Consider the following 25,822-nt stretch of genomic DNA (forward strand, 5'->3'; position numbering starts at 1 on the left):
CAAAATAATTAAAAAAGACTTTCTAAATTCGCGTCAGGTCCCATTAATTGAGCGGTTTTTTTTATTGCATTTTTCGCATAAAATATGATACCTTAAGATACAGCCCATTGAGTTTCTCGGCGGATCTTATCAGTGGGTTGCGTTTCCCATCCGGTGGTAGATTCAGCAAAGTGCTGCTCTTACTAGGGCTAGTGTTAGCAAACGTCAAGTTAGAGCCCCGTAAACTCAACTACTTGTCCGGTGAATATAATATGACCTCTCGAGGTCACTAGAATAAGTAGGTAAATAGAAAAAAAACATGACATGGCTTCTACAGCCATACCAAGTTTTTTGGATTTATTGAAGTAAATTTAATAAAAGTAAAACAGTCATAGTAATATTTTAATAATACAGAAAATAGTAAAAATCATAGCACAAAGTGATGATTAACGTCTGTAAAAGTTTGGCTATATAGACGTTGATGCTTTTGTCAAACCAAGAGCTTTTTGTGCTATCTATGGACTTGACAGAACAGTTTTTGTGTCATCCTCACCTGTGTCATAGTTTGTGTTTCCATTCTGCTAAGTAAAAATAATAGTTAAAATTCAATTAATACATGTATTTGTAGACTATAATGAAAAATACATTTCCGTTAACCACACAATGTATTTTTTTTTAATTCAGTTAAGTAAAAAAATAAGGTCAAGATAACTTTGGTAAGTTTAAATTCACAGATATAATGTTTAGATTTGGCGTTTAACGCATGTGAATATGGAGCGTTTCATCGCTGTGATTTAATAAAATCGCTATGTATTTTAAACCAATATCCTTATATATACTATAAGTCGATAAGCTCATGCGATAGACCGACGTTCAGTTATTTGAACAATTACAAAATCGCTACAAATTATCAACATTCAAAATTAAACATTTTCATCCAGTTCAAGTATTGCATGCTGCTTGAAGTGTGGTACCTAGTTGATGTTAACGATTGCCGAGTCAACTTATGTGTACTGTAAAAACAAATTATTTAATATACATTTAGTGTTGTAGATGAGAACTTTAAATAGTAAAGGTTTTTCATCTAGCTATCTCAAGCTAGCTAAGCGAATCACACAGGTTCTTTTCATATCCAAAATCTTGATTGTGCTAACAGCTGCCTGGAGCATTTAGCAAAACATTTACCCAACCAAGATTGACATACATGCCAAGGTAGTTTTAGTTTACTGAATATTCAAATCACTGTGTGAAATAGTAATGGTCATTGCAATTACTGTCCAATATCAGACTGTATTGCAATATTTGTTAAAAAGCACAGCTGATAATTGACTCACTGTAAGTCATTTTAAACTTCTGTATCAATACATACACAAGTTGCATTAAAGTTGTGTTGATGTTGAGCTGCAGATACTAACTAGTTCTCTAGTATCAAGTATCAACACAAACAAGTTTACAGCTTATAGAATCTTTTTTTTTAATTATTTTTTAAATGTAGAAAAAGTATGGACCAATATTAAGGAGAAAAAAAATTTCGTGCTTACCTGTGCATATTGTTACTGTAATTGCCAACTAACCAACTAGGTGCATTTGCATGATGTAACAGAACTAAGTTTGTACAAAATTATCTTTGTAATTCCAGGAAGCACACTGGCAAGCAAGCATAATATTATTTACAAATTTTACTTATAGGGGTGTAAAGGTTAGCTTGAAAACACTTAGCAATTTTAAAAGAATATATACTTCACATTGTATTGAAACGAATTATTGAACAAAAACACATATGAGATTTCAAGATAAAAATTCAATTTGTGTGTATTTTTCTATATTTATTTAGCATTTTATTTTATACTAGCGACCCGCCCTCGCTTCGCTTCGGAAACTGTAATTTAATATTGATTTCTCCATTATTTAATGGATGTTATTATACATATAAACCTTCCTCTTCAATCACTCTATCTATTAAAAAAAACTGCATCAAAATCCGTTGCGTAGTTTTAAAGATTTAAGCATACATAGGGATATAGGGGCAGAGAAAGCAACTTTGTTTTATACTATGTAGTGATTTTCCATGATTGTGTGTTTTTGATTTGTCACATTTGTCTGCAGAGGGACTTTGGTTCTCTCTATATTGTGTACAGTATGTTCCATGGGGAGTGCTCTTAGGAATTGTTTGAGGTGATCCCATCATCTCGTTTTTACCTTTGCACCACCAGCAACAGGAGTAGAGTTCATCCATACTACCTGGAGCCATTGTGTTAATCCACAGTGCGTTTTCAGAGACCTTTTTTGCCATATACCTTCCGGCTTTCAACTGAGCTCCCCTCCACGGTATTTCCCGAGTGCTTTGACATGTTTTTCTTCAAATGAGGCTTGTGGAGAATACTTTATGGTAGGCTGTGGCTTAACTCTGCCCCTGGCATTTCTGCAATCCATGGGCAACAGTAACCACTCACCTCAGGTGAGCCGTATGCACGTCTGCCTAAAAGGGCAATAAAAAAAACATGTTTAAATTAATTTCCATCAGTATTGTAAGTCGTAAAGTTTTATCTATGTTATATTTGTGGATCATCCATTAGAATGTTGGAATATAATACTACTAATGCTAACATAAAATATTAACATGCATCCTTTTACCTGTAGTTGAAGAGAATGTCTTCATTGATATTTATTTGACAGAGACATTGCCATTACTGACATTTTTCCGATAAAAAGGCCTTAAATTAGAGGAAACTGGTCACACTTTGAAGTCGTCCTGGCCTAAAGGATAAGACGTCCGGTGCATTTGTATGTAGCGATGCACCGGTGTTCGAATCCCGCAGGCGGGTACATTTACTTGACGAATGACCATGATTGACTTCCATGGTGAAGGAATAACATCGTGTAATAAAAATCAAACCCGTAAAAATTATAATTTGCGTAATCACTGGTGATAGGACCTCTTGGGAGTCCGCACGGGTAGGTACCATCACCCCGCCTATTTCCGCCGTGAAGCAGTAATGCGTTTCGGTTCGAAGGGTCGGGTAGCCGTTGTAATTATACTGAGACCTTAGAACTTATATCTCAAGGTAGGTGGCGCATTTACGTTGTTGATGTCTATGGGCTCCAGTAACCACTTAACACCAGGTGGGCTGTGAGCTCGTCCATCCATCTAAGCAATAAAAAAAAAACGCTGGTGCCATCCTTGATTATATTAACACAAACTTTATATTGCATAGACTATTCACTTCATTTTCAGCGAACAATAGTCCATGCATAGTTACTACACTGTACTGTTACTATAGATTAAAATTGATACAAAAGCATTAATTATTCAATTATTTTCAGTAACTTTTTGATCACTGTTTCAGCTATTTAAATAACCTAATTAAAATTAGTGTTTGGTAGAAGACTTATTGTTCCTGTCAAAAAATTTTATTTTATGATGACATGCTCGTATGACTTTGCTTGCATATCTGGTCATGTGGATAAAAACGGAGAAGGAGATAAGAGATGAAAAGGTCAAAGAAGCTACAAAAAATAGTGATAATACTTGCTCGGTTAACTTTACTTAGATTTTGAACACATAGCGAGGTGAAAGGCTATGTGGTATAAGCGACATTTTTGCCACTTCACAGGAGAACCACTTACAGTGTAAAATTTAGCAAAATATCATAACGATAAACTTCTTCAGATATTTGATTCAAGTTTTTTTTTATTGTTTAGATGGGTGGACGAGCTCACAGCCCACCTGATGTTAAGCGGTTACTAGAGCTCATAGACATCTACAACGTAAATGCACCACCCACCTTGAGATATAAGTTCTAAAGTCTCGGTATAGTTACAACGGCTACCCACCATTCAAACCGAAACTCATTACTGCCTGACGGCAGAAATAGGCAGGGTGGTGGCACCTACCCGTGCAGACTCACAAGAGGTCCTACCACCAGTAAAAGTAATTGAAGTTCGATTAAAACATTGAACTGTTCATGCTAATACCTAATAAAATGCACCTTTCAAATTACAAAGATAAATGTTGTGTATTAAGCAAAATGTCGCTTAAACCAAATGCTCTTTCACCCCTTGACATGTTACCGAATTGGCAGAAGTAATGGAGAACTAAAAAATTGAAATTTTCTAAAATACTGTATAATGTATTATTACCTGAATGCTCTGTAAACTTAGTATCTCAATAATATTATTGTAGTTAAAATAGTAAGTAGTAGTAGGTATTGCCTTTTTTAATTTTACTTTCCTCGAGTGCCACAATGTGTGATGTCCACAACCTTATTTTCTGCTGTCTGGTTCTACCACTCTTTGCCTAATTTGTATCAGCTCTACTCTAAAATTTCCCAGTAGCAGAATTGTGTGTCACTTTTCTTCTATGTATCAAATGTAAAATTATAAATTCTTAGAATTTTCTAATCTTTTACCATTATTATTGTGTTATACATATTATGTGGTTCTCTTTTCTATGATATACTTAGCTAAGTATAAGGCATAATTTTCCTTTTTTTTTGTAACATTATTTGACCCAGGTCTAAAACTAAACACAAGGTTCACTGTTCAGGCTGTATGCTTGTTTTAGACACTACTGGCATGATGGATGGATGGCAGCATTGCTTATTAATGTTAATATTTAACAAAGATGTCTCTATTTCTGTATATTATAACTAAAAGTATACTGGACTACACCAATTTTTTTGATAATTGGGGAGAGCAGGATGTGGACAGCTTTCAGCAGTAGGCAGAGGCTTAGCTTTATCTCTGGAATGGCTGATGTCCATGAACAACGGTAACTACTCACCATCGGGTGAGCCATAAGCTCTTTACAATGACAACTAAAAAACAATGAATACATTGTTACTGCAAACCTATATTACTTCAGCAGACAAAACTACTGTCAGCATTTATATCTTGCATCCTTTGGTATATATGTATTGTAAACAATATTTAATAAGCGATGCGATCTCGGTTGAGTAAATAAACGTAGCCCTATTCGTTGAACCTCACAGTAGTAGAGCCCTTCCGCTATAAACTTCTTAATTGCCTTCATGGAGTGTGGAAATTTACGCTTACGACAGCGACTACGTCACGTTTGTTATAGGTAAATTATTTAGCGCTTTCTGAATATCATTAATTAGTATGTACTCGATTTATAAATAGCATTATTATATGACGATCGTTGTTGACCAATATCTATATTCAGGTATTAATGTCCATCCATCTATATCTTGTCTTATAGTATATATCTTAGTACCTATAGGTATATCTTGTAGTCCATCTTTTCATAAAATATTTTTCTAAATGTAGGTATAGAAGGAAGGTCTGTTTTAAATGATTTGATGGCTTATAATTTAACCTAGGTTAGTTTTAAAATTTTCTCAATTCTCTTGAGAAGTTTTCTTCCTCAACGTGTGCTAACTTCCTTTTTGCATTTTGTTTTTTATTTTTTCTGGTGGCCAGTATTATTCAAGGGTGGGGCGTTTCGAGTCTATTTCTATTTTTAAATAATGGTCGAATCAGGCCAGGTGATGCTGCGCAGCGTCCGTTTCTAGGTAGTACTCGTTTGACAACTTATCCAGGGTTTCTGCGCATTCCTCTCGCCCGCCTATATCCACCATCGATCAATATTTCTGCGCAAAGGACCCTCTCGCGGAATGGCTTTTTGATCAGAAGATGGCAATCCCTCGACCAGGAAACTCGCGTGTTTGTACCAAGTGAAATATTGCAGTTTTATTTCATATTTAAAGTTATGTGATTTTTGCCGGTGCTTCAAGCCTCTTCCAGCTTCTAATTGTATAGAAAGGTAGGTGTAATTACATTTTAATTATGTCCTTGGTAGGCATATGGTCATTCTTTGTTAGTCCTTGAGGTAGAATGTCAAGACGGCTGCTTTCTTCAATGTTCCAAGGTAACTTTTCCAGAATTACGTCTTGTTTGTATAGGTGGTTTATGAGATTTGGAATAGACAGTGCACTGTTTGTCCTGTGCGGAACATGACTAAGTTCAACAAAGATTTCTAGAAAGAGCGGTTCGAAGCGGCTTACTTTTACCGTCATTTTGCAACTTCTTGCCGTCATTTAGGAGGTGGACGGAGAAGAACTACAGGGGTACCGTTTCTGCAGTCGTATCTAATTTTAAGACCTAATTATAAACTTATTGTCCGAGGATCATACATCCTTTTGGTTTTGCTGTCTTAATGTTTGTTGTTTAATGTTGATAGAAACGTTCAAAAGTGATGAGATCATATAAAAACGATATGTGATTCCAAGAATTACGAGTTCGAAACAAGCAACAGATATATAAGTATCATTGTAGGTTAGGTGCACATACCTACACATATTACATACACATTTACCTTTTAGTATTTATTGTAAATGATAAAAAATAGGTTCTAGAGTTTGTACTTTTAATGTGAACGAGATCATGGGATGCACCCTAAAAAATCTCGACAAAATGGCGAATCGAACCTGAAATGTAATTATAGTTCGAAGGCACATTGATCGGGTATAAGGAGACAGAGCGCATGCGGGATGAACTCATGCCGGCCTCACCCTGGGTCAGCCGCCATTTTGTATTTGGTTTGTCACGTACCATACATTACCTACTTTAAAATAATTTAAAGTCAACTTTCTTTCTGATTTCCTTTTTAATAGAGATTTATGAAGTACACTTATGATAGACAAATCATAACACGATCGATTGCAGTCAAATAAAATACCTACTACTGCTCGAGATATCAGTTTTTTTTTATTGCTTAGATGGGTGGGCGAGCTCACAGCCCACCTGGTGTTAAGTGGTTACTGGAGCCCATAGACATCTTCAACGTAAATGCGCCACCCACCTTAAGATATAAGTTCTAAGGCCTCAAGTATAGTTACAACGGCTGCCCTATCCGTCAAACCGAAACGCATTACTGCTTCACGGCAGAAGTAGGCAGGGCGTTGGTACCTACCTGTGCGGATTCACAAGAGGTCCTACCACCAGTACCGATAATAATCAATCAAAATGCGCGTTTATTTTCTAAATTAGTCATATACGAACGTCGTTTATTACATTTAATGAAAGTTTTTTCGACTAGTGAGCTCCACCTCCAACGTCAGATGTGACACTGATATCATTTTGCAAGTTCATCGAAATTTTGTAGACAAACTAAATTTATAAATAAATCTATTTTTCAAATAAAAACAAAGACCTTGCCGTTACGGGGTGGTGTTGTGTATATGAGTACCAATTAATTGTAAATTATTGCTAATGATAATTTATTATTTTTGTTTATTATAAACATCAAGGTTGTACTTTCGTGATCCACAAAATATTTTAGTATAACGTGGCTAATTTTTTTATGACTCTAGTGATGTATATTATATTAAATGGTTTATGTATTAGTCGTATTCAGTATGATAGGCTGATCTATCTATCGTTTTTGAACCTTTGCTTTAATTAAATAGATGTTTAATTCCATTTTGAAACGAGTCGAATACCACCGGATGTTATTGGATAGATTTCGGGTGCAGTGTTTTCGTGTATCAACCACTTCGTATAGCATACGGTATTAGTTGATTATTAAGACGTAGTTTTAATATAGGCGCGTAGTAACCTCAAGCAAATTATGTATATCTAAGAAATAAGCGTAAATTAATCTAGGTACCTATTTAAGTACCTAGGTATCAGTCGCCTAGGTGGGAAAACGATCTCAGCACATTGCTTTCTCACAGCGATAATGTTCAACGGTGCTAACTCAGCAAAGATAAAGAAAAGGTACCTAGCGTTCGATCCGTTGCAGTGTCATGTTGAATTCGAAGTACGTAATATTGAATTTCCATTACCTGCGGAGCTTTGTAAAGAAAGCATTCTATCCACATCTGTCTCAGGACTAGCTCGTGTTTAGATCCTAAAACATTATTTCGACTCTTGTTCGAGATATCTGTTTCTCTTCAACTAATTAATTCGAAATCAAAATGTTACGCGTCACTTTTGTTCAGTACGGTCGGGTTGCATTGTTCCACAACGATAATTTAGTTTATAGCGATGAAAAGCTTTCGTTTTTCAGTTTGTAAGTTTTATGTTTATTTATTTATATGTAGATAATTTTGGAAAACGTTTTTTTTTTTAAATGTTTTTTGTTTTTTTTGCAGCACCATGTCGAACCGAAATATGCGTAAATTGTGCGGCGGGAACACGCTGCCGCCTCCCGATGATGATGACTCCGATAATGACTTCCAACCAAAGTGCGTCCAGAACTCCGCCAAATCGAAATACGAGGGGGTATGTTTTAAGTTTTTTTTTTAACTAACCACATAAATCAACTTTTGATTTTCATTTCAAGAAGGCGGCGTGAGAGTTTGGTGTTCCATTAGGCAGCGAGACTGTAGCTCAGCGAACGAATGCCTGAACAAAAAATAATTTAAATATGAAAATACTAACATTTTAGCTCCGCACTTTGAAATTTATTGTATTCATTTCATGAATGACTTATTGTCTACTAACATTATAATATCAGTTGCTGGCGACTAACTGCAGAGCTTATGGTCTATGCTGGATCCGCTGCCGATGCGAAAGGACCAACAATAAGCTTTCAAAGTGAAAAAAAAGCGATGCGATACATGCCACTTATTATTACCCATTCAGTTGGGTTCCTATCGCTTTTAAACTTGCTGACTTTTGCGAATACCAACCTCTTTTGTTCTTAAATAAGTTAAATATATTAGCGTCATCGACAATTGTTTGATGTAAGCGCTCCTTGTGTGGTAGTTGGAGATTAGCGACCATTCCGAGCCCCAATCTGAAATGGAGCAGGAGTCCAGTGATGCAGCAGTCCACGAAGAGATTGTCCAGCCCTCAACTTCATTCGATAATCCGCCTTCGACGTCATCCGACAACCAGCCTGCAACCTCGTCGGGCAATCAACCCTCATCCAAAAATAAAAAGAATAAAGAAAAGAAGAGGTTAAAGAAATTGAGGAAAAGTGGACAGGGCGTTGAATTCAAACCCGGCGTAAGTTACCGTTGAAACACATATATATTTTCGAACATGATATTTAGGGCTCTTGGCTCATCTGGGTCAAGGCTGGATTGAAATATTTAACATACGACATTTGTTCTACGACGGTGACGTATTTTCAGATGGACGAAATAGATCGTTCGGTTCTAGAAGTGAACGCTATGTTCGGCGAACCGGAGCCAGCTAACGAGAAGCCCCCAGAGAAAATGTCCGATTTCATGACCGTGCAAACGAAATATCTCAGTGCGGCCAACGAGTATCGAAGGCTGTTCGGTCCCGACGAAGACGAAAGAAGGTATATTGTAACAGATATAAAAAAGTCCGACTGACTGAACTAACACGAGAACGATGGAAAAAAAACCACATAGTATTCTGGAGGTGGACGTTGGATGCGTATATTACATTATAGTTTAACTTAAAAGTCGATAATGTTGTTATTTTGAATCTCGATGTCCAATTGGTATTAAATGGCTACCCTAAAACCCTAGATGATATAATATTAGTCGTTACCCCATTAGATATGAGGTCGTAATTTGTATATCGTCGCTGTCAAACTAAAATCCGCTAAGTGCAAAAACTCTATTTGGAATTAACGAGTAAAAACATTTTCGTATAAAATTTTATATGAAGGTGTATTTTTAAGATCCATATCAAATGAAAGCTATAGACACATAACAGTTTTTTTTATACAGCAGATTTTGGTTTGACAGTGACGATATGTATAAATATATGTATATTCGTATTGAATTGACTAAAAATACTTTTAATGTTCTCATAATTATTGATAGATGATTATGTACGGCCGTTCACAGATACCAACCAGGCCACGGTGCGAAATTGCGTCGTTCTATAATCGTTCCATTCACAGAAGATGCTTTCAAGAATTATAAGAACGGTAAAGGGTGCTTCATTTAGTTATATTATACAATCTGTCAATCTTGACGTGTGACATGTATGACACTACGAATTATCTTCTGAAATATGTGTTTTATTAAAATAAAATATATGTCTTGAAATAGTTAAGTTAATTTGACGCAAATCAAAATGTACTATTTTATCGCTGTTGTTGTCAAGATATTATTGACTCATTGATTTAAAAAAAAATGAGATATCACAGAATGTTATTTAAAATTTTCCTACATTTTCGTGATCTTTTTTAGTTTAAACCCTCTTGAGAGTTTTTTTTAATAGAACAACTGACACTTTTTCTCGTGAAATGATAATTTCCGCCCTCTTAATCTGACGCTTTAAACTTTTCGATTTATCAAATGAAATGTAAACGCAAGATACAATGGTAAGTGTTTGAACTGCGTCTACGGTATTATAAAAAAACAAACCATTTTTTCTGATGCGATTGAGACTTATCTCATGCCTCAAAGTTTCGATGGTGTTCATTAAGACCAGTAGAACTAAACACAAGTAAAAATTAAAAAGAAATAAGATATTTCGAATTAAAAACGAGTAAGTAGAACGAAATTGTGGATTAAATTGTTTTAATGGTAAAAAATGGTTATATAAACTTCTACTTTTCTTATGTAAATATTTTTTCATGCACTGCACTACTTTCGACTCATCAACATTTCTTTAATGCAACCTTGTATAGCGGTTCGTATACATCACCGACCTTACAAATTTTATTTATCCAGAGTCAGTAGTCTTCGAAGAGTAAAATACCTACTTCGATAAATTATAAAAATCGCCTCATCGTGGCCGCCGCCTACGCTGCCTGTACTATTCTTTTTGTTATGATTTTTTTTGATGAATGGGGGAGGATTATATATGGTCCAGAGGCCTTTACAATTTCGCCAGGACAGGTGGGCGAGCAAGGGCTCAGCCAGGAGACCTAACAACTCAGGAGCAACTGCTTCGCGAATGAATCTACTACCGGATGGTTACCCACGCTAACGCAAGGTCCAGTCACCGTCGACGCCCTAGACATGTCATTACGGATTCTATCCACTAAACACAACTATTAGACAGTTAGGGGTCCTGGTAACCTTACTTGTCGAACTAGTTGACGAATTCGACGTGCAACATAACCCATATAGCATTAGCCAGCTCAGTTTCTTGTCGGATCTTCTCAGCGGGTCGCGGTTCCGATCCGGTAGTAGATGTATTCGTAAATCAGCTGCCTTCGAGTAGTCAGGTCTCCTTCGGGGGCGCTCTACGCTCTGAGTCTTTACTCGTCCGCCTGTCCCAGCGAAATTGGAATGGCCTTCAGTCCATCAGCAACCTCTTTCCCATAAAAAGAGAAAGTAAAATATTGGGACACGTGGACACTCTAAGTGCGCCATCTTATAAGAATTAGTAGATGAAAATTAAAAGTGAGCCATACAAAGTTCTAATTAGGCGTTAATGATTCCATATTGATCTCCAATAGATGATGTTACATAGTATCACATCAACATATATACGAGAGGTGCGCAAGCGCATGCGCAGGAGCTTTGTAAAGAAATAGCGTAGCTGACTTATTAAAGACTAATAACCTGCATAATAACAAAGTGACAAACATTTACATATGTCTGATTATTTGCATCAACTCAGAAAAATGTTATTTTGAACAAGAGAAAATATTTCACTAAAGTAAACGGACGTATATTGAGACCGGCCTCAGGAATAACACTACGTGCATTCGTCGAATCACTTTGCAGATAAACGTATGTTCTCTAGAAGAAAATATCATCATAAAACTAAAACTTTTGGGACTTGTAGCTCTTAGGTGCCTTGTGAGGCGGTGATATTCCGAATTGAAAACTGTATGGTGTGTGCCTGCGATTCTCATATGCGAGGAACGCATGAAACACGCTTTGTACAAATGCCAAAAACGCTCAGAGAAAAGAAATTCAGTTTACATGAAAATAATTCTACGCATATAGAGTCGAATCATAATGTGCGTGCTTTACATCTATTTTTTTTAATTAATCTAATGATTCATATCATGCCTAAGGGAACCGTTTTCGAAGAAGCGCCTAGGTTAAAATGATAGCTCTTTTCACGATAAAATATAAGACTGGGAATCACGCTTTGATATAAATAGAGATTCCGAGAAAGACCACAACAATCACGCTCCTATTTTCCTACGATTTTGTTAGTGTCTCGATCTGTAGATAAATACTTTTGGATTAATCATTTCACGTCGCATATAAATATACAATTTATTTATCAGTGTTCAATTTGTAACGTTAAAACAGTCGAGGTACATTGACGGTCCCCTGTGACGTGGGAGGGCGAACCATTCGCTGTCGTTGCGAATTGTGCACAAAATGTGGACTTGTCAAACATTAAGTATTTATAGCTTAGCGTTATTTATACAACGTCGTGGTAGTTTTATTATTCGTTTAAAATTCAGAAACGGTTCCCTTTGAGTCTAATATCGAGGGATTGTAGGCTATTTTAGCGGTATATTGTCAATTTCACAGGAGAGTGCATCAATACGATCACGCGTCCCAGTTCGAAGCGTAGAATAGAAATTGTTCCGATAACATTGAAGCTTCGACTTCATATTCGAAGGAGGGCGGCCGCCTTCTTGTTGTGGTGTCTATGGGCCATAAGAAAAGGTGGGCCCAGAGCGCATCAGCCCAAAGCTTCAAATTTCCGTGAAAATAAATAGATACTGTTGTAAACATATGATTTCTTTTTCGTTTATTTAGTATTTGATTTATTTTTAACTCTGAAAGTCTCTCCTTCTAAATTGTCAGAATTTGGCTTAAGTCGAATAGCCTGTTTTCTCTCGATTTGATTGGTCAGAAATGAAATTTCTCTGCAAATTCTCATTTTCAATAGGCTGACTCGTTCATTCATTGAAGTCACCTCGTTTAAGAATAAATTTTTATTATAATTTATGCCATAGAACTGATCATTATGCACTTTTCTTTATTATCATTAAGTTTTGCTATTCAGGTTTTTTTGTTTGTATTTTAATATTTTAAACATTCATTTTAGAGGGAAACGTTTATTTAGTTCGATGTGCCTGCGCATTTGTCAGTGTCGTCAAGGGTTAAATAGCTTCCCCCCTTGTAGCTTGAATGACTTGTTGAGATGAGTGGCTCACTAGATAGTGCACTTGCGAACACATGTTCTATTAATTTCTATGATTTCGAACGAATACTTTTTTGTTGTTACTAATTCGTATTTTTTTATAGCGCTAACTTAAAAAAACAGATCTTAATCTCAAGGGTTTGTGAAAAATTTATATATTATCTTTATAGGTCTCTCGATGTCCATTCTTGAACGCAAGGAAGATATAACGTACTTCGTATTTAATCACAATGATTATTACCAGAAGATGCAGCGAATGTTTTTGTTCGTTTTACACAACCGAGTCGGCAACATGTTTCTTCCAATCGATAGAGCGTCAAAAGATATGCACGTTGATTTCATGCTGGAGGTCAGAGCGTTAAAACATTTTGAATTTTATTTCTAATAAAATAGGTGTGATATTTATGAAAACAATTTTAACTGTTCCTTTAGGTGTTGGATAACTATTTCCGCGTTGAAGAATATACAGGAGCCGCTACAATAATGAACATCATAATATCATTCCTACAATACTGTTCTCATCCACTGTTCGATCTGACAGACGTACGTATTTGATTTAAGTTGAAAACCCTTAATAACTCAACTACCTACCTATCATTTGTTATTTATTAGTTTTTTGGTTTTTATAGTCACACGTCCGCCTCGAGTACAAATATGTTGAGAACAGGCCATTCCACGTTGCAATTCTGAAATATATCTACATGCTGACAAATAAGGCATGTCATCGCACCGCCCTCGAGCTGGCCAAAGTAATGCTGAACATCGATCCATCTGACCCATGCGGTGTGATGCTCATTGTGGATGTCCTAGCCTTGCGTGCCCGGGAGCATCTCTGGCTAGTCCAGGCCTACGAGGCGTGGGCTGTCGAGAAAGACGCGAGCAGCCTCTTCAACATGCAGTACTCTTACCCGCTAGCGCTGTTCCACATCGCTGTTAAACATAAAGGTGGGTTTTATGTTTCTTCCACAGGGAAGGCAACTGATTTTATTTAAACGAAATTAAAATAAGATATTCGCTAGCTACGAAAAAAAGTTGATCCGCGTCTTAATGTATTTTCAAGTTCATGTTAGATTCAAATTATACATCCGATATTAATACGTCCAGTTTACAAAGAACCTTGGTTATGATAAAAAACGTCTTAAACAAGAACTTGGCCAAGTTATTTCATTTAATATTATCCATAGAATTTTGATGTTATTGTTTAATAAACAGTATGAACTAGTCCATAGAAACAGCCCACAGAGCTTCTCCCAGCAACCCACTGGTCGCGATTCCACTCCGATGGTAGATTCAGCGAAGCACTGCTCTCACTAGGGTTAGTGCTAGCAACTTTTCTCAGGTTGAGCCCCGTAAGCTTATCTAACAGTTAGCGAGTAGTTTGAATAAACAGCCCCTTAGGCTAACAGCGAATAGGTAGGGAGAGAAAAATATAAATATGTAATGTAAAATTCTAAGAGGGACAATTTCCTTATAGCTCATGAACCGGCTATACCTTTGTTTTTTTTATTTTTTTATTATGTCTTATGGTTCTATTTTATCATTTGAGTTCCTAATTGAACGTGTTTTGTTTAAGCTAATTTATATCCAGATCAATTGCTAAAACAAGCCATAATGGGCTACCCGACCGTGATTCTGAAGATTCTCGAAAACTGCAACCAGCTCACTCCTCGCATTTCCGAGCACCCGATCTTCACTACTTTCGGAACGATGACGTAATTATATATTGTTACTAAATCTACTTTCAGAAATTGTAGTATAATGTGTTTTTTTTTAACTAACGGTTTGTTTTTTTTTTTTTGGACAGTACCGCAAACGATCTTCAAGAGCTTATCAATTTCTATGCCAAGATGGCGTACGGGAAATGGCGCGAACCGCCAGTGATGGATTGGCTGATGACGGTTTTGAACGAATTGCTTGATGAATACGAGACTCAGCCCCACATTCAGGTCAGTATGGAAAAATCGCAGAATTAATTTTGTTAATAATGAATTGGAGCAACGTTCACGACACCGGAGCCGGAAGAATCGCTATGAATTCAGCATCTCAAATATCCCTGTCGGTAGCTTCTCTCGGTCAGTAATAAAGTAAACGAAAAAAAAATTAATATTAAGAAAATGTCACTTGCGCATGGCCACACGTCGCCATACGTTACACACTACTACGTTTTAGACTATATATATTATCGTACAGCCAGCAAACGGTTTTATGTGCGGCTATAGATGTTTCACATCAAAATTGCATTTTGTTACGGGCGCAGCCGCGTGCGCAGCTAGTTATTAATGAATATTATAAAAGGTCTTACAGCCTAAAAGGCCTTAGGCGACGCATTGATGCTGAAATTGACATAAGGCTGTTATGATGCCCGATATTGAAATAACGATGAAGGTATTGAACAGGTTCGCTGCAGGATCTTCTCCAATGAGCGCATGAACATCTACAGAGGGTACCCGTTGCAAGTCATCCGCCACTTGGCCATCATCTCGCCCCTATGGAAGTTCATCATCGACGAGGCAAGTTATTTTTTAAACGTCTTTACGATTGTCAGATCAAAGTTATTATAAGTGTGCAAATTTAAAAAACAATTCTGTAATATTTGAATAATATCAATTTTTATTTAGTTGCCTTATACCAGCCTTTCCCAAAGTGGGCGATAACGCCGCTTTGTAGGCGCTGCAACCCTAAACGGGGGTGGTAAGAGATCCAGAAAAAAAGAGGGCGTTGTGTAGAGGCTTGGGAAGCGATTTGTAACTTCATCTAGGAGGACTCTTAGATACCGACTGAGCTCCCGCTTTAGTATTTTTTAAGTAGATGATAAAATGGGGGCGCTAAAAAATTCTTTATTCTCAAAGTGGGCAGTAGACAAAATAAGTTTGGAAACCCCTGCCTTATACGATAGTTCAATGGACTTGGACTTCAAGTTTCGAGGTATTAATGGATACCAATAACAGAAACGACCATAACTGATCAGGATTGTGATGGTTTCGTTATCTATCTTAATATATTCATGGTAAACGTCTATTGAATCCGCACGGGTAGGTACGACCACCCTGCTTATTTTTGCTGCAAAGCAATAATGCATTTCGGTTTGAAGTGTGGAACCGCCGCTGCACTGTTAGACGGAGACTTCCAATTCGCGTCTCAAGGGGCAATAACCAATAACCATCCAACAACAGGTTGGCCGTGAGTTCCTATACCCTACAAAGAAAAAAAAATCTCATCGTACCAGTTAAATATATTTTTTTTGGCTTTAAAACATACTCCGGTGCTTAGTGAGCTCCTTATCATGTCATTCTCCAAATAAGATTCCTTTAAGCAAATGGCTCTGCCTGGGCCAGGCATTGCTAGTCATTCCCGACACACCGTATTTAAATACCGTAAAATGGAGGGAATCAGACACTTTTTAAGTTCGACATTGTTTTTTATCGTACTCCGATCGTAATGGTTCCGTAGGCTTAAATTTTTTTAAATGATGCGTTATTATACATAGCTCATTATAAATTATACACAAAAACTGAAAAAAACTAGCTTGACCTAATTCACCTTGGTCTTGGGGTGAATCAGGATATGTATGGGGACAATAGTTTTTCGATAGGGCTGGCACTATTTAGTTGTTAGGTACCTAATCTAACTTTAGTTAATTAACTTTTTAATATCTTTAGTGAGTTATAAAACTTTGATGACTAAATTAAACTATTTGATATTCTTGAACACTAAATAAAAGTCATTTTTCAATTCATTCAATTTGTCCCTATTCTACCTCTAGTCCCTATTGCCCCCAATATACTGTACAATCCATGCGGTGGAAAACAAAAGAAAGTAGTTCGCTGTGATTTTGTGCGTCCAAAAATGTACCTAAACAAATAGGGGTTTGATTTCGTTTTTGATTGTAAAGGAACCGCCTCGTATGATCCAAGGCGTCGCTTCGAATCCTATACCGCCCGTCGAGTCCATCGATCGCTATGAATACGAACAGACAGACAGACGAATTTTCAACGGTACCCGTAGCATTTGGTACAGCTTCTTCTCATCAATAAATCCGAACCACAGAATGTAGTAAGTATAACCACTATAAAAATGTAGCTCTTTTATATTTGTGTGGAATAACTGTGACATTAAAAGTTGGTGGGATAAACCACGGTAGACTTGACTTATATTTTCAATGTGGTGACTATTTTGCGAGACATGATCGCATAATTTTTAAATTTTTAATGAATTAAATACATAATAATTACTTATTTAGAATAACTTAGCTTCGAACGATCTTGCTCAGATAGACATTGCGCTCGCGCATAACTTCGATATGTTTGGTTTCAAAATTAGTTTCGTAATAATTTGCTGTCGAACTTATCCATGGTTGTGAAAAGTTCTTGGATACGACTGATTTTGATCGTGTTGGAACATAAATAACAAAGACTTCCCGTTTCAAGAGAACAATAATTTCAAAATATAAAAATAACGAGATAAAGATGTATTTAGATCTTCGTATTTTAAAAAAAAAAACATTAAATTTGCACTGGTTTGTGCTGATTCGTGCGTCCAGTCAAGGAATAAGCCTAGACGACGTAGAGAATTTTCTAGAAATATCACTATAAAAAGCTATTAACTTCGGTCACTAGCGGACCAATTGCAATGACGTTTTAAAATAAAACTTAAGAGAAACATAACGTACTTTCTAGTGGGTCACGTTTGCCGTTGGTTTATATGTCCAACGAAACAATATGCCCCCCAACTTAAGCATTGTTGTTATTATGTTGTTTGTCTATGGGGATGCGTGATAAAATTACAGCCTTATTATCATTGGGCGGCTGTTCGTGTGCGAGTTTAAACGGGAGGTCGTAGTGTTACATTGTACATTTGTACAATATACACTTTAAGGTTCCATTGTCGTACGTCCAATTAACACGCATGTGTTGCCTTCGCATGTATCCGTTGTCCGTAGGTCAACGTCACTCGCTAGCCTCAGGCGACATTTTGAATAATACTAAAGTTTGAATCAGAAAAAATCTAATGTCCTTTCAAAGAACATGAATACAAGTACTGCAAGATAAATATAGGAAATACAGAAGGCATGTTAGTGTTGCACCACTGATGACATCATTAGACATTTGTATAGATATTAAAATTGGTTCTGATGAATTCAACTGATGGGACCTCTAAGTGTTGTCGTACTGTACATTGTTATCGGGGAGCTCGTCGTTTTAGGCACTTTAGTACGTTAATTAAATTAAAGTGGAATAAATAAAATTTTATAAATAAATAAAAAAATACCAGAATAAAACTAATGTGTTTACTTTTAATTAATTGTATTTTGAATAATCATGCATCCCCATACATACAATCACGTGCTTGTATTTTGATTTTATTATTGTTTCATTTTGTTTTATTAAATAAAAACGATATCTTTTTCCTTTTACAATTTGTTTCATAAATTCATCGCCCTTGACAAAATAATTATTTATATATTTTTAAGTTGATTTTAAATTTTTAATTGTGAATTTTAAGTATATAATATATATGAAATAGTTATATTGTTTCTTATAAATAAATCATTATAGTTAGATTATTATATGGTTTGTTACAATTTAAGTACACGAATTCCAGCTTCGGTGTTTTGAGAGATTAATATAATAAAAAAGCAAAATCGCTTTAGTACATTGTATCGACTTGTTACCAAATGTGATTGTTAAAACTGACATCTATCCACTAAATAAGATTAAATTGTGCACTAAAGATTAAATACTGTGCCAATAAATTCCAATACATTTATTTATTTAGCTTAAGTTGAAACATAGTTTACAAAGTAAATGAATAGGCGGGCTGGTTCCATATTTTTTCTATAGCCGATTTATCGACACGGAAATTTTTTAAAAGTAGATATGTTAACTTTTTTAAATGGTTGCACACCTTTTAACTTTTGTTCAAACCTCATTTAGAATTTTGAAAGAGTACGCTTAGTGAAAAGTAAAATTTAGTCAACTCAAGCCGCTGGTTTAATTTCTATTGAAACACTAAAACTCACATCTTCATCGACCAGACTTAATTTTCGGTGTTTCAAGTTTATGTGACTTAAGTGATTTTGCTTATCACTGGTTTTATGAATTTATGATGATATTGACAATGAAGAAGCTAGAACTCGACTAGTAGATTAATTAAATAAATCTGTTGTGTTTTATTGTGAAGCATGTTTTTTTTTTCTACCCTTCTTTGTCTGCAGTAAGTATAAGTGATCGCTATTGTAGCATAATTTCTTATACATATATATAAATTGCCTACAATTTAACACTCCTTAATTAATTTTATATCCCTTAAACCTTAAATTTATTTGCAATCGTTTCTCCTTTAAACTTTAGAAAGAATACCCCACGGCGAGCTTTTCTATTTATGCTTTTATTTTCGTAACGTATTTCGTAACGGTTAAGGGTTCGCTAGAAAATCCACGGGCAGAACATATAATTATGACTTCATTTAGATCTCAATAGATTTAAAAAATATATATACATAATAATATGTGTTATTGGAGAACTACGTACAGCTTTAGGCGAAAGTGGTCTGACGGTGATGCATGATACTATGTTGTTGCTTACATTGAAAGATCACTGCTGTTCAAAAACATGTTCACTGTTGTTCAGTACACGATCATTTGCAATATATACCTCGAATACTACGCCAGAATGTGGTAATGCAAATATTATTTTACATACCGATATCACGGCTATGTTGAAATATTGACATTTAATATTCATATTAAAAAACAAAATAGTATAATAAAATGAGTAACAGTGAATATGCAACGTATTGCACTGTGTAAATTAGTTTCAATGAACACCGCCGATATTTATTTTATAAATCACGAACATATCACCTAAAAAGTAAAAAATACTGGATGCAAGCAGCGGAGGACCAGTCACTGTGATATATCTTGAAAGTGGGTGGCTGAGATACAGCAGGGGCTGTCTATAGGCCAAAGATAATATAACAATAAAAAAAAAACAAATTAAGACGCACATACATACATCGTTATATCACACAAAATGAATATACTGAGAATTAAAAATAATCCCAGGATTATTTGTACCAGCTGCCAACAGAATTTATAGTGGGATATAGATTTATAGTGGATTTGTATCCAAAATACATGATGTTAGAAAACTTTATAAAATTTTAACTTGCATAATACAGTTCATAGATATTTTCTCAGTAGTAAAAAATAGTAATTTCATGTGTAAAATAAAAAATAAAAATAAAAATTAGGTCTTAGTAAGAAAGAAGCATGTAATTAGAATTTTCATGTTTGAGTTAGGATAAATTGCTTTTTTTTGTATGTTTATCAATATAGAAACGATAGTCAACGTTTGATTACTTACAGTAATGGAACTCGTCGGTCAGAAAGAATGTGGACAGGACTATTCGACGATATTAGTCCATCATATCGCAGAACTTGCATTGGGCACGAGCTCAATCGGAAGCGACAAGTCGAAGATCGTTATCAGGAATCTTTGCTTCGGGCTATATCAGTTACTCATGATAATAATTTAAACAATTTCACGAAACTTCTGCTGAAAATTTATGCGAAATTCGCATCTCAATGTGGACGATCGGAACAATCTTTAAGTATCCGTCCACCTTACGTAGTTCCTCGGGATCAATTACCGTCTTTCATTCAACGGTCAGTGGAAATCGAACTAGCCGAATTCCATCCAAGTGGAACAGGAAAAGAACCGCAACCCAGTTCTGTTCCTGCACCAGGTCCATCATCTGTACCAAAAGTAATAACCGACCCTGAACTCGGAACTGTAACTTTAACTTTGCCAGAATCTAATTTGATCTTTAATTCATCTGAAGTATTACGTGTCTCATCAACTGATTTGGTACCGGGGTCCTCATCAGAATCAGTAGTTGAGCCTGCTCCTGAAGTAGCACCTGGATCGTCATCTGAAATTTTGCCAGAGTCACCACCGGAATTTGTACCCGGGTTTTCAAATGAAATCGAACCTGGGTCTTCATCGGAAGTGGTACCTGAATTTACATCTGAAATTATACCTGGCAATACAATTCAATTCGCACTTGAGATGTTACCAGAAGCAGTACCGGGGATTCCATCAGAAAAGCTACCAGGCATTGAAAATGAAAATGTACTATATGCAACTGGCGTTGCATCTAATATTGAAGACGATTCTGACGAAGAGATCGATTTTACTGCGGAAAAACCCGTAATTATCCGTGAACAAAAGACTTTAATTGTTGATGAGATTAAGCCTTTCCAAATTGAGGGTTTTAAGCCATTACACTTTGACCTTCTCCATAGACCAGATCATACGGCTGATTTTGATCCTCGTCGAGATAATATACTTTTCGGGATAGAGGAGGAGCTAGAGGAACCTGATCTTGGGCGTGAGCGAATCGATCGCATTCATAACTTACTTGCGTTGGAAGATCTGGATGATGATTCTGAGGATAGCGATGATGAAATCGATGATGATGATGAAGACGAAGACGATGACGATGATGAGGACGTATCGGAGGTGCCTCAAGACCAGATTGAACAGGCAGAAGGACAAAACAACGAGGACCGCAACAATCAAACTCAGCAGCTCGAAGAACAGGCACAGGCTAATCAAGAACCTACTAATAAGGAAGCAGACGCGAATGAACAAAAATCGGAAGCCGACAACGAAGGTTCCGATAACAATCAGGCTAACGAATAATTGTGCTGTAAAAAGAAATAGAAGCATTCTACCGCAATCATTTATGGATCTTTTAGAAGAATTTATACATAATATCTTTATCGAAAACTGTATTAAAATTTGTGTTACCTACAGATATTATTTGCTCATAGTTTGTGGGAGGGTGATCACGAATTTCATTCCTTATCATCATTTGTGGAATTTTAATACGGTTAAGGATATTAAAATCAAAACGCACGGTCGGTATCTTTACTACTGATGGAGATATGTTACTGAGTTAATAGAGGACTTAATAGATGGATAGGATGACTGAAATGACTACTGACTGAATAGTAACGATTCTTCTTCTCTTATTTTTTTGAAGAAATTTGTAGTTCTGTAAATATTGACTTATTTAAAACAGTTAATTCGGTATCTTAGAAACTCACAGCATGAAACATATTTTCGTTTCATCAAAAAACAGAGTTAAGCTTAAGAAAAAGAGTAATTACTATCCAGAAGCTTTTATTTTACAAGTTCATAAAATAGGAATTGGACTTTTTTAGAATTTCAAACTTGATGCTGTTTTCCCAATATGCTGCGATTTTACTGCGAATACACATTTTAATTTTTGTGAATTAGCCGCTATTTCTATTTGAATGGTATTAATAATTAGTATTCTCTTTAGAATATTTATTAGTTAATAAGATAATTTACTCTTAATAATCAGTTAGGTTCAAATTTAAAATTTCTCGGTTGTATATGTGGCTTATAAATTTAATTTAAATTTATTGTTCATAAATTAATTTACAAATTTAATAAAATTCACTTACCTTAAGTCCGTTTAAATTTAAATTCATTTATGATTTAATTTAATAGATACTAATTTTAATTAAATTTTACATAAAGCAATTTGAATAAAAAAAGTAAAGTATTAAATTTTATAATTTTATTAAATTTAATTATTTCACTCAAAATACGTAATTAGGTTATTATCTTATTTTTATCTTATCAATTAATCCATTCCATTTTCATCCTAATTTATAATGTTTACGTAAAATTAGTCTTTGTGGTAATTTTTTTGTGATAGTATTAAATTGATTCATTATATTTCAGTATTCGATTAATTATAAAGGTGTCAAACAAGTATGTAACTGAAAACGTCCTGAATGAATAAGCGTGCCGATGTGAACTTACAAAAAAAAATGTAATTAACATTGCCTTTTTTTGTAGTCTAATAAAGTCTGTCCCAAATGCAGAGTGAAGAAGGTCATTGAACTTGGGTTAACCGAATCAATTACCCTCCTGTATCGTATTGTTTTGAAATGTAATTCTTACTGGCTTTGGTTGATAAACCGAATTCACCTTTGTCTTCAATGGGTTCCTGAAATTAAATAATAAAGTCTTTACGTCGGTACATTCTAGAACAGTCCACGACCGAATCAAATTGGCAGCCACTGCCTGTCCACGCTGTAAAACGTATATGTGGTAGATGCTTAAAAGTCAGGGAAGCCTAGTGCTTCAGTTTTGCAACTGGTACCAACAATAATTTGGGTTAATGGCAGTTTTTGCTCTGCGTTTGCAATGCACTTATTTAATAATATGGGCTAGGCCGTGTATAACCGTCTACTAGCGTTAGTTATATGTACGAGAGAGAGCCCAAAGGAAATCAGTACTTAATACGCGAAATAAACCGTCCGCGCGTAGCCTAAATAGTCCTTAGGCTACAAACGAATAAGTCGTTACTTTATCTGCGTTTCACGCGAAGACCATGTTTGACGCCGTTTATACTAATCGATTGATCTCTAAAATATATACTTTAATTAAACATAAATTTAGGTGTCCAGAAAGTAAGTGATTTAAAACAAGATTTTGTAGAAAACGCTTATGCTATCTCGCTGCAGTACATTGCTTTTAGAACATTTTAATACTATTACATCAATACTATTAGCACGTAGATCATTGAAATGATTCTTAATATAAGTTACTTGGTGTCATTCAAAACAAATATTAATAATTAAAAAAAAAACAAAAATATGTGTTGTCGACATAGAATATGTTATTAGATTATAATTATTACTAATACTTGTATCTTAAAAACCAATGCATGAGTCAGGCCAAATTGTAATTTTGTTTTACAATTATGTGTCTGAACTATTTAGATATTATTTGTTGATTCTAGGCAGTGTGTTACTGTGTAAATTGCTTGTATTTATAATTACTTTTAATTGACTTCGACGCTCAAATTCGCCTTACAAATTCTATACCAGAACTTGATATACAGGTCTGTGTTTGAGAATCCCAGTTAATCCCCACCACAAACTTAAAAAACTTATATCTCGGACCTTTATGAGTCAAATCACTCAATTTTCCCATTAAAATCACGGAGTAATAGTAGGCAATGCATGATATAAAACTAGTACTTAAATTTATAATGCAGAGGGTTCGTCGTTGGGAGCGTGTTATGAAAAACTGAAGCTATTTGAAGTATAAGCCAAATAGCATTGTTAAGTTACTATTTAGTTTTGGGTCCGGTCATTGGTTATGGCTCATGCATAAAATTATTCAATAACCACGATCAGTCTCTTCTTATCGCTACTAAAATATGAGGAAAAGTTTGATAAAAAGAGGAAAATGGAATTGAAACAGACGAAAAACCGTCAAAATAGAGCTCTTTGCTGAACTCCGCGTACTTTTCAAACAGGGATGCAATGCATATCGGGAAAAGATCGGATTATAAAATCGATGGTTTAACATAAGTGTTGGTTGGGGTTTAGCAAATCTTTAATATGAGCTCGAAATAAGCAACTGGCGACAAAACGTACATATTTGAGAAAGGTGGACGATTGTTGACGCAGCGGCTAACACGTATTTTGATCGCTGATCCGAGGCAAATTTCTAGTTGCACGGGAAAGGGACGAGATTTTTTTGTAAGAAGTGGACGAGGTTAAAATGCTTCGTAAAGGATTTTAAATATGGTTAGAAGTCTAGCGTACACCTTAAGGACTCAAAAAGATACTGTTCTGGCTCGCCATAATTGATCGTCTAGAATGGGGATGCTATCTACATTTTCTTCAAATGGTTGGTCGATTGGTCTTTTGGATTGTTTTCATTTCCCCACGAAACGGACACGCATAAAGTATATTTACTGGTTATCGTCTGGTCTTCTGGCTCGCCTTTACCAGCCGGCCTATGTAGAGGAATGAGCTTACATTGTCAGAATGTACTAATGGCTTTCATTAATTGAGTGTCGGATGTTAGAATGCAAGTAGGATTGCCTTAATTGACTGTCCGAAGTTAGAATGCAAGTAGGATTACCTTAGTTGACTGTCAGAATGCAAGAAGGATTGCCTTAATTGGTTGTCCGAAGTTAGAATGCAAGTCGGATTACCTATATTGACTGTTCGATGTTAGTAATGCAAGTAGGATTGCCTTAATTGACTGTCCGAAGTTAGAATGCAAGTAGGATTACCTTAGTTGACTGTCAGAATGCAAGAAGGATTGCCTTAATTGGTTGTCCGAAGTTAGAATGCAAGTCGGATTACCTATATTGACTGTTCGATGTTAGAATGCAAGTAGGATTGTCTTAATTGACTGTCCGAAGTTAGAATGCAAGAAGGATTACCCTAATTGACTGTCCGATTTTAGAATGCAAGTAGGATTGCCTTAATTGACTGTCCGAAGTTAGAATGCAAGAAGGATTGCCTTAATTGACTGTTCGAAGTTAGAATGCAAGAAGGATTGCCTTATTTAATTTTCCGATTTTAGAATACAAGTAAGATTGCCTTAATTGGCCATCTAGCGCAAGGAAGAACGAGCAATTTGCTTCAAGCGCAGAAATGTTGAAGACATTAACAGACATATGAGAGTTATGGTAAAGTTATGATTGATGCTACTTCTTATGGTTATTGAATAATTAAGGTTTCAATATAATAGTCAACGTCATTGGTGTTACTTTATCGCATAGTAATTATATAATAATCGAATGTATTTAGTCATCAATGTTTGTAGTCAACCATGAAAGGACTTGTGGATAATAGCAAAAAAAGAATAGGCGCGGTAAGAAAATAAATAATCACCTACATATGGAGTATTACATCGCAGCATTCGTTTCTATAAAAATTACGCATTAGTAAGAAAATACTAGAGGCGTTTAGTAT

General features: G+C 35.5%; 1 protein-coding gene across 4 annotated transcripts; it reads left to right on the forward strand.

Annotated features, from left to right (window-relative positions):
• Positions 1–505: 505 nt before the first annotated feature.
• On the forward strand, positions 506–25,718 carry LOC149503553 (uncharacterized). 4 transcript variants are annotated; one of them, XM_089730997.1, is made up of 13 exons: positions 506–695; positions 8,097–8,226; positions 8,713–8,955; positions 9,084–9,256; positions 9,774–9,856; positions 13,170–13,348; positions 13,432–13,542; positions 13,629–13,944; positions 14,573–14,711; positions 14,804–14,945; positions 15,396–15,509; positions 16,892–17,052; positions 20,366–25,718. In XM_089730997.1, exons 2-13 carry the CDS (start codon positions 8,101–8,103, stop codon positions 21,702–21,704), a joined length of 3,126 nt encoding a protein of 1,041 aa, XP_089587123.1. In that variant the 5' UTR covers positions 506–695; positions 8,097–8,100; the 3' UTR covers positions 21,705–25,718. The 4 variants fall into 4 exon arrangements, with proteins under 4 accessions (XP_089587123.1, XP_089587210.1, XP_089587162.1 ...); XM_089731084.1 differs by having other exon boundaries at positions 14,588–14,711; XM_089731036.1 differs by lacking the exon at positions 506–695 and adding an exon at positions 5,408–5,764 and having other exon boundaries at positions 14,588–14,711.
• Positions 25,719–25,822: the final 104 nt, after the last annotated feature.

The sequence above is a fragment of the Bombyx mandarina genome, chromosome 01 (genome assembly GCF_030267445.1).
Source record: "Bombyx mandarina strain Sakado chromosome 01, ASM3026744v2".
Taxonomy (NCBI): Eukaryota; Metazoa; Arthropoda; class Insecta; order Lepidoptera; family Bombycidae; genus Bombyx; species Bombyx mandarina.